Source organism: Miniopterus natalensis, chromosome X, assembly GCF_054644295.1.
Source record: "Miniopterus natalensis isolate mMinNat1 chromosome X, mMinNat1.hap1, whole genome shotgun sequence".
Taxonomy (NCBI): domain Eukaryota; kingdom Metazoa; phylum Chordata; class Mammalia; order Chiroptera; family Miniopteridae; genus Miniopterus; species Miniopterus natalensis.
The window spans coordinates 49,183,254-49,195,594 of record NC_142103.1 but is presented as its reverse complement, the minus strand read 5'-3'; the positions used below and the strand labels follow the sequence as shown (position 1 = coordinate 49,195,594).

The 12,341-nt window shown below is 35.5% G+C and overlaps 1 protein-coding gene across 1 annotated transcript; it reads left to right on the top strand.

The window, feature by feature from the left end:
- Window positions 1-663: 663 nt before the first annotated feature.
- GPR174 (G protein-coupled receptor 174) lies at window positions 664-1,677 on the top strand. Its single transcript, XM_016213221.2, has one exon. It carries the CDS (start codon window positions 664-666, stop codon window positions 1,675-1,677), a length of 1,014 nt encoding a protein of 337 aa, XP_016068707.2.
- The last annotated feature ends 10,664 nt before the right edge of the window (window positions 1,678-12,341 follow it).

The following is a 12,341-nucleotide window of genomic DNA, read 5'->3' as shown; positions in this document are numbered from 1 at the left end:
ACCCTCACTCACATTAGAACTTCCAATTCAAACTGAGAGATTTTTCTACACATGGGCTTTTTTTCTCTTTTTTTTTGCAAAAAGTGCCAGACAATAATATTTTTTTCTTCACTTGCAGCTCTGCCTTTGTTTCCCTCCTTTTAGCTTTCAACACATAACTGAAAAGTCCCAGAAAAGCTGATCTATCCACATTGATCATCTCTGAAGAGCTGCAGACCCACTGAGTACTAAAACAAGCCTTTCTCCTATGTGAGCCATAATAAGAGAAACAGCCTGTAAAACACCTGTATAGTGACGGAAATCATCATATGTGAATTTGAAGAACTGCTACATGGCATATTCATGATCAAAATGGGAGAATCAACTGTCATGATGTTCCAGAAAGCCTTATAACAGAGTAAACAAAAGGGGAAATTATAAGATTGTCATCTGTGCTTGCACACTAGACTTCCATGTAGTTACTGTAGCAAATCCAAAACAAATATGCAAATAGTGCTATGACAATCATGTGTGGAGGCTCAGGCTTGTACAGTAAGAAGGGAGTTATTTTGTAGTCAGTCTCTTTAACTCATTGATGATCAATCTTTAAAAAAGAGCAGCAGTTGATTGTGAATTTAGGTTTTGAACTACCATTTGGCAAAGACATTTTCTCTAGGAACAAAAATGCCTGTTAATGACCCATGTGTTGGTCCAGATGTAGACAATACAGATTTTCGATACTTTATCTATGCAGTGACATACACTGTCATTCTTGTGCCAGGTCTCATAGGGAACATATTAGCCTTGTGGATATTTTATGGCTATATGAAAGAAACCAAACGGGCTGTGATATTCATGATAAACTTAGCCATTGCTGACTTACTACAAGTTCTCTCCTTACCACTGAGGATCTTTTACTACTTGAATCATGACTGGCCATTTGGGCCTGGCCTCTGCATGTTCTGTTTCTACCTGAAGTATGTCAACATGTATGCAAGCATCTATTTTTTGGTCTGCATCAGCGTGCGACGATTTTGGTTTCTCATGTACCCCTTTCGCTTCCGTGACTGCAAACAGAAATATGACCTATACATCAGCATTGCTGGATGGTTGATCATCTGCCTTGCCTGTCTGCTCTTTCCTCTCCTGAGAATCAGTGATGACACCCCAGGCAACAGAACTAAATGCTTTGTAGATCTTCCTACCAGGAATGTCAATCTGGCCCAGTCTGTTGCCATGATGACCATTGGCGAGTTGATTGGGTTTGTCACTCCTCTTCTGATTGTCCTATATTGTACCTGGAAGGCTGTTTTATCACTGCAAGATAAATATCCTGTGGCCCAAGACCTTGGAGAGAAAAAGAAAGCCTTGAAGATGATTTTAACCTGTGCAGGAGTGTTCTTAATTTGCTTTGCACCTTATCACTTCAGTTTTCCTTTAGATTTCCTGGTCAAGTCCAACAAAATTAAAAGCTGCCTAGCCAGAAGGGTGATTCTGATATTCCATTCTGTTGCTCTATGTCTTGCTAGTCTGAATTCCTGCCTTGACCCAGTCATATATTACTTCACCACTAATGAGTTCAGAAGACGGCTTTCAAGACAAGATTTGCATGATAGCATCCAACTCCATGTGAAATCTTTCGTGAGCAAACATACTGCTTCTACTCTGACAACTGAATTATGCCAAATAAAAAACTGAATGTGGCCTGAAATGGAAATATATCAGAACACATTTGTAATACTCTAAGCTACTGGGAAGTAATCACAGGAAGAACTGATAGCTTTTTAGTTATGCTCTGTCTTACCTATATGAGAAATTTACATCTTTATGACAGAATCTATTTAGAGCATTATACTCTACCATCACTAATGTTGACATGTCCATGTAGTAATTTGCCACCAAGTCTTTAAGACTTGAACTACAAAATTTCAGAGACATCCTATACATGTATGTTCTCAGCTAGAGTCAACAGCATTTGATCTGTGAACCTCAGACACAAAGAGACAATTACCTTGGTGTCATCATAAGCACCTAGTTTTGTTACAATGGACACTGAGTATTTAGAAATGATGCAGTTATCAACAGGGTGTCCCCAAAAAATGTACACATACTTTAACAGCTGGTACTAAATTTTTAATATGAAATGTATTTTAATAAACACTGCCTTTAAAATTGTTCAGTGTGTGTGTATACATTTTTTTGAGACACCCTATATTTATACTGGTAATTACAGTTTATATTCCAGTATCATAATTTGGTTATATATTAAGTAGGATGGACCATATATTATTCTGTGAAAATAAAGTGCTATAAACATGGGATCATTTTTATCTCCCATGTGTGATTTCACTCTAGGATTTGAAGTCTCAAATAGCTATTTCCTTCATTTCAGTGTCAATACGATACATCATCTGCCACACCTGTTCATAGAATGAAAATCTGAACTTGGGCTTTTGGTATGCTAAAAGTAAGGACAAGAAACAGATTCACATAAAATAACTTTCTATGACTATATAAGATGCCACATTGAATGTACATAAGGAAGATAGCTTGTCAAAGTTCATACAGTGTAACTCAAATTGTCCCTATAAATCCAGGAGACAACGGATAGGTGGCAATCACAGAATGGTTCTCTTAAACTATTTCCAAAGAGCACTTCTGGAGATGAATGAACCAGCCTAGTAAAGGAAGTTGTCACCATGCTTCCAGAGTGATGTCGAGGTCCCTCTGACAGGTTACTGCATTTTCTGAGCCTGTGGAAGAAGTAGTGCACTAACTAATTGCTAAGCTTAAGCCAGAGCAAAACAATGAAGTAGATTTGCATACACCTTTTAAAGCTTCACCACCTTGTATTTCTTTAAGTTAATTGACAACTGTCAAACCACATTCACAAACCAGAGTAGGGTTTGGAAGCAGCCAGGCATGTGGACTCTAGTCTTCAGTAATCTGTCTGGTCCAGCTTTGCCTCAGTCATACCATTCTGGGATCTGTACAACCTCTGCAGCTGGAAAAGTCAATTCTTTCACCTTTTTTTTTTTTTAAAGCCTAAGATTAATTTTGACACCATTGTACACCTCTTACAATGCCTTGCCTGCTACCTGTTTGGTACTAGTATTCAGGAATTAAACCCAGGATATGAATAGCAATTAAACCTGAGGCCTAAATATTACAATTCTTTAAAACATGTTCTAGTAAAAAGATCTAACTTAAAAAAATGCTTAACTCAAAATATGTATGCTACATAAGGAAGATACATGCTACTTCTCATCTGGAAGGAATGTGGAAAGGAGTTGTTTTAGGCACAAAGTTATGATACTAATATGTTTTGGAGGGAAACTGGTGGAATAAAAATAAATTCTAATATCTAAGATGAATGGAAAATTTTCTAATGTTTTCTCTGGACAAGTGTTAATTTTGTTTGTACTTTGTTATTAAAATAATACTCAATTAGAAGACTGACTTTGTGCTGCTAGTAATAGTGTATCTATTTATCTCCTAATTATTAATTGTATGGTACATTTTTTGATGTGTTAAATAAGTGTTAAATTGTCTTTTTAAAAAGGGTAACTGTAACTATTTCTGGTTTGTATACCATAAAATGATTTGTGCTTGTATATAATTTAGTGTTACAATGGGATCACATATAAAAATTTGTGGGCACTTGTAAAGGAAGAGTGTTTTCTATACTAAATATGTTTATTATTTTCTACATATGCATGAATTATACTTCTTATTGTCATTTTTTGAGACCAGTATTCTAATTTTATTAACATATTAATCTTACTTTGAACATATCTTTTGTAAAGGGGAGGGCAAATATTTCCAGGAGATTATTAAACTTTCTAGAGAAATGGTTAAGGTTAGAGTCCACTTATTAGGCAGCCCAGAAGCTCTGACGGATCATTTATATCATTCAAGGAGAAGACAAATTCTAGTATTCTTATGCTGCTTAGCTAGGAACACTCTTACTCCCCAGGACTGTCCATCTATGTTTGTATTCATTGCTGTGATTTAAAAAAATTTTTTAAAAAATATATCTTTATTGACTTCAGAGAGAGGAAGGGAGAGGGAGATAGAGAGATAGAAACATCAATGATGAGAGAGTCATTAATCGACTGCCTCCTGCATGCCCCCCACTGGAAATCAAGCCCACAACCCAGGCATGTGCCCTGACTGGGAATCAAACCATGATTTCTTTGATCATAGGTCGATGCTCAACCACTGAGCCACTCCGGCCAGGCAGTGCTGTGATTTTGTTTACCTACTCCTCCTTCCCATCAGTGTTTTGTCTTTTCTCTTATTCCTTTGTTCTTCAAATCAATAATCTGATCAATTTATTCACACTAAGGTGATGATGATTAATGTTATCTTAATATTAATTTGCCCAGGAATATCTAAATTTTAGGCTTTTGGAATAAACCTTAACTCAAAGTTATAATCCCCAATTTTTAATGGAGGAAATTAAAGACACTGAAACAGACTGGAGAAGAAAGCATTATGAAGAAGTGGGTTTTACAACAGTGTTTTTTCAGATTATATATATAGTAAGTGATTACCTACTTGGTTTACCTCAATGAGGATGCTACATTCTAAGACATATATCGGCTATCAGTTTCTCTGATATCTGCTTACTTTTGTTTTGACTTTTCCCCTTCCAACTCTGGAGCTAATTTTCAGGGGGGAAATTCTAAACTAGGAGAGAAGTACTGCTGCAGCTGCTATTCAGATGGAAGCTTCCTCTCTGAGCTTCTCCTTTCCTTAAAGAATCTTTTCTTCAAACCTCTCATTTATCACTCTCTGGGTTCAATAAAATCAGGGTGCAAAAAGTAAACACCCTTAACTACAGTAATATATAATTCAAGATAAATAAGTTCATACTTTCCATATAAAATTATTTGAGTTTTGATACCAAGAAGTATACATAATTATTCCAACAGGACAGAATTTGAATATGGAGGGACTTCCATGTTATTATTATTCTCATTATTGTCATTATTTTGTTCAAATGTTTTATATGTTTTTATTTTCATTCAGTTAAGCAGCTAATTTTATTAACCTGTAATTTAATGAAAAGAGCCATCTGCCATAGGAACAACAAATCAAGCTACCTTGGTCTGAAGAGGTGCATAAGTGGAACTCTTGTGCAACTTCATTTTTATTTTATCTTTTTGGTTTTACTCCCAAGACACTGTGAAAATGTTGCACTTGGAATTTATTTATGTCTATAATTTATAATACACACTTTAATAATAAAGATGGTTTCTGTAATTACATAGAACTTTTCTGCCTCCAGAAGTCAATGTATATTTAGTCACTTTTAGGCAAACTGATACATAAGTATCTTTGTCAGTGTTCTCATACCCATGGATAAGAATACTATGAGGCTCTACTCTCCTTTTCTCTCCCTGAAGAGGTGCATGTTTTCTTCCAATGGAAAAATGAGCCATTTCCTCCATCCTACCCTACCACTTATCCACTCTTCCCATAGATAAATTATTTACCACCCATTACTTACTAAGGTATCACATTTTGACAAAAAGTTTATTTGAATGACTTAAAGCCCTGTACTTGCTAGAGTATATAATCTGTAGAAAAGGAAATGAGGTGACAGAGGAAATGTTTTATCTTTAGTCTTAAAGGTTGTTACAACCATCTGATTTTTCTTGTGCATTGGCAGAGGAAAAAAACCCATCCTCCACTGTCCCCCCCTGTTCTTCCCAAAACAGATCTACTTTTTAAAAAAAGTTTAGAATTCAGTACAATTGTCTCTAACCCTTTTCTCATCTTAGTTATATTTTTAGCATTTTAGTGACACCCTCCTCATCCCATCTATATCCCCAGTGCTTTCAGAAGGCCCAGGTAACTTCTGTAACAACCACTATGTTAAGAATTACACATTTTGACTGTTGCAGAAAGATTTTCCTAGGAAGTGGTAAGTGCTTTTATAAGGATAAATTTCTGATGTTTTGGTGGAGCTGAAAAAAATAATGGGATATAAATACCGAATCTGCTCCATGCTTCAAATGTCCTCAAAATGTGATACCTTAGTAAGGTATCCCATTTATCTATGGGAAGACTGGATAAGTGGTGGGGTAGGATGGGAAAAATGGCTCATTTTTCCTGAAGCCAGCTCAAAAGTTACTTCACTGTATTCACAAACACATTTGGGGTTGGGTGGGGTAGAGGAGTGAGAAATACACTGTCAAGTAAATCTGGCTATATTAAGTCACTTATTCTTCAGTAATTATAGAATGCAATGTGATTTGGGGGGACAGGCAGTGAATAACAACTTTCTTGAACTTCAGAGACCATTTTCTCAGCAGAATTTCCTCAGCTTTAACCATATATTTGATTTTGCAAAGATCATATTTCTTCTATTTGTGACTAAGTTTTCTTCATCTAGCCACTTACTGCACATCTCCTGATTCATCTATAGACAAAGACCTTATTTAAGGCCTTACATTTTCCTTTTTGGATCTCTTCAATGAATAATAAAGCAACTGCTCTTTGGATGGTGGTGTCTGTCATTATGCCTATCTCCTTGACCTCAGTGTCTTCTTTCTTACAGGAGCTTCAGAAGCAGAGCTGAGAGGCAGACCTAAGATATTTGGTCTGCAAGTTTGACACTGGTCAATAGTGGAGAAAATTATTTTCAGCTTTTTCTAAACAATGTTGAATATCCACATCTTGTACAAAGACTCGTATATTTCATACTTTTGAAATGTTAATCTAATTAGAATAAAAATAAACATAAACAACTTGAAACAATAATGGTCCACGTTTAAGCTCAGGGAATGAAAACATGAAGTAATTGGGGTTTTTTAAAAAGATTTTTCTAAATTTTATTTTTTAATTAAAATTTACATTCAATATTATTTCAATATTATTGACTATATTCTCTATGATCTACTTTACATGCCTCTGATTATTTTGTAACTACCAAATTGTAACTTTTTTTTAAAATATGGTTTTTTAAATTGATTTTTAGAGAGAAAGGAAGGGAGAGGGGGAGATAGAATCATCCACATCCATCAGCTGCTTCTTGCATGCCCCCTATTGGGGATTGAGCCTGCAACCTGGGCATGTGCCCTGATCAGGAATCGAACCAGTGTCTATTGGTCAGGGGTCCATGCTCAACCACTGAGCCACACTTGCTGGTCCCAAATTGTACTTTTAAAAAAATTTATCTTTATTGGTGGAAATATTACAGATGTCCCCTTCCCCTCCCCACTTTCATCCCCTACCAGGCATGGGTTATGCATATATGCATATAAGTTCTTTGGTTAATCTTTTCCTGTCCCCCCACCCCTTCCTCCTGATACTCATCAATTGTACTTCTTAATCCATTAAACTTTTTCAACCAGTCTCCAACACCCCTCCCCTCTGACAACCATCAATCTATTCTCTGTATCTATGAGTCTGTTTCAATTTTGTTTGTTCATTTATATTGTTCTTTAGATTCCATACATAAATGAAATAATATGGTATCTGTCTTTCTCTGACTGACTTATTTCACTTAACCTAATGTCCTCTAGGTACATCCATGCTGTCGCAAATATTTCATTTTTTTACGTCTGAGTGATATTCCATTACTTTTGATTCACCTATCTACTGATGAGCATTTGGGTTGCTTCAATATCTTGGCTATTGTAAATAATGTTACAATGAACATAAGAGTGGATATACAATTTTGAAATAGTGTTTTGGGTTTCTTCAGAAATATAGCCAAAAATGAGATTCCTGTGTCATAAGGCACTTCTATTTTTAATGTTTTGAGAAACCTCTGTAGCTTTCTGTAGTGGTTGCACTAATCTGCATTCCCACTAACAGTGCATGAGGGTTCATTTTTCTCCACATCCTCACCAACGCTTGTTGTTTGTTGATTTATTGATGATAGCCATTCTGATAGATGTGAGATGATAATTTGTTATGGTTTTAATTTGCTTTTCCTGATTATTAGTGATGAAGATCTTTTCATATGTCTATTGGCCATTCATATGTTCTCTTTGGAGAAGTGTCCATTCAGGTTCTCTACCCATTATTTTTCTGCCCACTTTTAATTGGATTTTGCGTGGGGGGGGGGCTGTTGACATATGAGTTTTAAAATAAATTTTGGATATCAAACCCTTATTAATTATATCATTGGCATATATCTTCTTCCATTCAGTAGGCTGCCTTTTCATTTTGTCAGTGGTTTCCTTTGCTGTGTAAAAACTTTTTAGTTTGATGTAGTCTCATTTCTTCATGTTTTCCTTTGTTTCCTGTGCTCAACTTGATATATTAGAAAAAAATAATGCTATGAGAAATGTTGGAGCTTTTACTGTCTATGTTTTCTTCAAGGAGTTTTATGATTTCGAGTCCTATGTAATCCATTTTGTGTATATGGAGTAAGAAGGTGGCCTAGTTTCACTTTTTTGCATGTATCTGTACAATTTTTCCAACTCTATTTTTTGAATAGCCTGTTTCACCCTATTGCATGTTTTGACTCCTTTGTCAAATATTAATTGACCATATAGTCCAGGGTTTCTTTCTGTTCTCTGTTCTGTTCCATGAATATATATATGTCTGTTTTATGTCAGTACCATTTTGTTTTCAATACTATAGGCTTGTAGTATAGTTTGATATATAGTTTGGGGGTAGCATGATACCTCCAACTTCGTTCTTTCTCAAGATGGCTATGACTATTCAGGGTCTTCTGTGGTTCCATATAGATTTTTGGATTATTTGTTTTAGTTCTGTGAAATATGCCATTGGTATTTTGATAGAAATAGTATTGAATTGATAGATTGCTTTGGGTGGTATGGATGTTTTAATGATGTTAATTCTTCCTATCTATGAGCATGGTATATGCTTTTATTTATTTGTATATTCTGCAATTTCTTTGTTCAGTATCTAAGAATCTTTCTTTCTTTCTTTCTTTTCTTTCTTTCTTTCTTTCTTTCTTTCTTTCTTCTTCTTTCTTTCTTTCTTTCTTTCTTTCTTTCTTTCTTTCTCTTTCTTTCTTTCTTTCTTTCTTTCTTTCTTTCTTTCTTTCTTTCTTTCTTTCTTTCTTTCTTTCTTTCTTTCTTTCTCTCTCTCTCTCTTTCTCTTCTTTCTTTCTTTCTTTCTTCTTTCTTTCTTCTTTCTTTCTTCTTCTTCTCTTCTCTTTCCTTCCTTCCTTCCTTCCTTCCTTCCTTCCTTCCTTCCTTCCTTCCTTCCTTCCTTCCTTCCTTCCTTCCTTCCTTCCTTCCTTCCTTCCTTCCTTCCTTCTTCTTTCTTTCTTTCTTCTCCTTCCTTCCTTCCTTCCTTCCTTCCTTCCTTCCTTCCTTCCTTCCTTCCTTCCTTCCTTCCTTCCTTCCTTCCTTCCTTCCTTCCTTCCTTCCTTCTTTCCTTCATTTATTAATATATCTTTATTGATTTCAGAGAGAGGAAAGGAGATGGAGAGAGAGATATAGAAACATCAATGATGAGAGAGTCATTGATTTGCTTCAGCCCGCAACCCGGGCATGTGCCCTGGCAGGAAACCAAACCCCGGTCACCTGGATCCTAGGTGGACGCTCAACCCCTGAGCCATGCCCGGCTGGGCTCTAATAATTTTTCTGAGTGCTGGTCTTTTACCTCCTTGGTTAAATTTATTTGTAGTTTTATTATTTTATGCAATCTTAAATAAGATTGTTATCTTAGTTTCTTTCTGGTATTAGAATATTGGTGTATAAAAATGCAACTGATTTCTGAATATTAAGTTTGCATCCTGCTACTTGATTGAGTCAGATTTATTAGTTTTTTTAATGGAATCTTTAGTGTTCTCTCTCCCTAGAATCATGTCACCTGCAAATAATGATGATAGTTTTACTTCTTCATTTGGAAGCCTTTCATATCTTTTTCTTCTCTGATTGTTGTGGCTAGGGTTTCCACTACTTTGTTCAATTAAAATGGTAGAAGTGGACATCACTGTTTGGTTCCTAACTTTAAGGGAAAAGGTATTAGTTTTTCCAAGTTGAATATGATGTTAGCTGTAAATTTTGGCTTATAAGCTGTAAATTTTGGCTTATATTACATTGAGATATGTTTTCTCTAGTCTCACTTTGCTAAATGCTATTATCATAAATGGATGGTGGGATTTGTGAATGGCTTTTTCTTGCATATATTGATATGAAATATGATTTATTTTTTTGAAATTTATCTTTATTGTTCAAAGATTTACAAATGTCCCCCTTGTTTTCCATTCACACCTTCTACCTTATATCCATCCCCTACCACAGAGTTTCATTACACTACTGCCTGTGTCCACGGGTTATGCATTTATGCATACAAATTCTTTGGTTAATCTCCCCCCCTCCACTCACACCCTCCCTCTGAGATTTCTTAGTCTCTTTCAGGCTTCTAAGTGACTGGGTCTATTTTGTTCATCAGTTTATTTTGTTATTTAGATTCCATATATAAGTGAGATTATGTTATATATGTATTTCACTGCCTGGATTATTTCACATAGTATAATTTTCTGCAGGTCACCCATGCTGTCCCAAAGGGTAAGAGATCTTTCTTCTTTACAGGTGCATTGTATTCCATGGTGTAAATGTCCAACAGCTTTTTTATCTACTCATCTATTGATGGGCACTTGAGCTTTTTCCAGATCTTAGCTATTGTAAATTGCACTGTTATGAATATAGGGGTGCATATATTCTTTGTCATTTATGTTTTGGGTTTCTTAGGATATATTCCTAGAAGTGGAATCACCAGGTCTAAAGACAGTTGCATTTTTAATTTTTTGAAGAACCTCCATGCTGTGTTCCATAATGGCTGCACCAGTCTGCATGTCCATCAGCAGTGTTCCAGGGTTCCCCTTTCTCCAGATTCTTGCTAGCACATCTCATCTGTTGATTTGTTGATGGTAGCCATTCTGACAGGTGTGAAGTGATACCTCATTGTGTTTTTTTATTTATTTATTTTATTCATTTATTTAATTATTATTTTATTTAATTATTTATTTTATTTTTATTTTACAGATTTTCCCTTTTAACCCCACTGATCCCCTCCACCCCACATCCATCCCACCCCCAGGCCCTCCCTATACCAATGCCAGTGTCCATGGGCTATGCCCATAAACATACAAATTCCTTGATTAATCTCTCTGCACCCACACCCTTATCCCCACCTTCTTTCTGAGATCCCTCAGTTTGTCCATGCTTCCATGTCTCTGGATCCACTTTGTTCATCAGTTTATTTTGTTTATTATATTCCACATATAAGTGAGATCATGTGATACGTGTCTTTCTCTGACCGGCTTATTTCACTTAGCATAATACTCTCTAGTTCCCTCCATGCTGTGCCAAAGGCTAAAAGGTCCTTCCTCTTTATAGCTGCATAGTATTCCATGGTGTAAATGTGCCACAGCTTTTTTATCTACTCATCTATTGATGAGCACTTGGGCTGTTTCCAACACCATTTATTGAAGAGACTGTCTTTACTCCTTGGTATGCTCTTGTTTCATTTGTCAAATACTAATTGAACATAATGACTTGAGTCGACTTCTGGGTTCTCTGTTCTGTTCCACTGATCTATATGCCTGTTCTTGTGTCAATACCAGGCTGTTTTGATTACACTGGCTTTGTAGCATAACTTGATATCAGGTATTGTGATCCTTACAACTTTGTCCTTCTTTCTCAAGTTTGCTGCTGCTATTTGGGGTCTTTTATGGTTCCATATAAATTTTTGAATTATTTGTTCTAAATCTGTGAAATATTCCATTGGTATTTTAGTAGGGATTGCATTGAATTTATAGATGGCTTTGGGTAGTATTTACATTTTAATAGAATTAACATTTTAATGATATTAATTCTACCAATCTACAAACACGGTATATACTTCCACTTATTTATATCTTCCTCTGTCTCTTTTTGCAATATTCTGTAGATTTCTGAGTACAGTATTTTTACCTCCTCGGTTAAGTTTATTCCCAAGCATCTTAATTTTTTGATTGCAATGGTAAATAGGATTTTTTTTAGTTTCTCTTTCTGAGAGTTCATTATTGGTGTAGAAAAATGCCATCAATTTCTGGTTGTTGATTTTATATACTGCTACCTTGCTAAATTCATTTATTAAATCTGGTTTTTGGTGGATTCCTTATTGTTTTCTATGTACAATATCATGTTATCTGAAAATAATGACAATTTTATTTCCTCCTGTCCAAGGTAGGTGCTTTTTATTTTTTCTTCTTCTTTGATCACTATATCTTTGACTTCCAATACTATATTGAATAAGAGTGGTGAAAACGCACAACCCTGTCTTGTTCCCGTTTTTAAAGGAAATGGTTTCAATTTTTGCCCATTGAGTATGATGTTGGCTGTAGGTTTGTCATATATGGCCTTTATTATGTTGAGGTA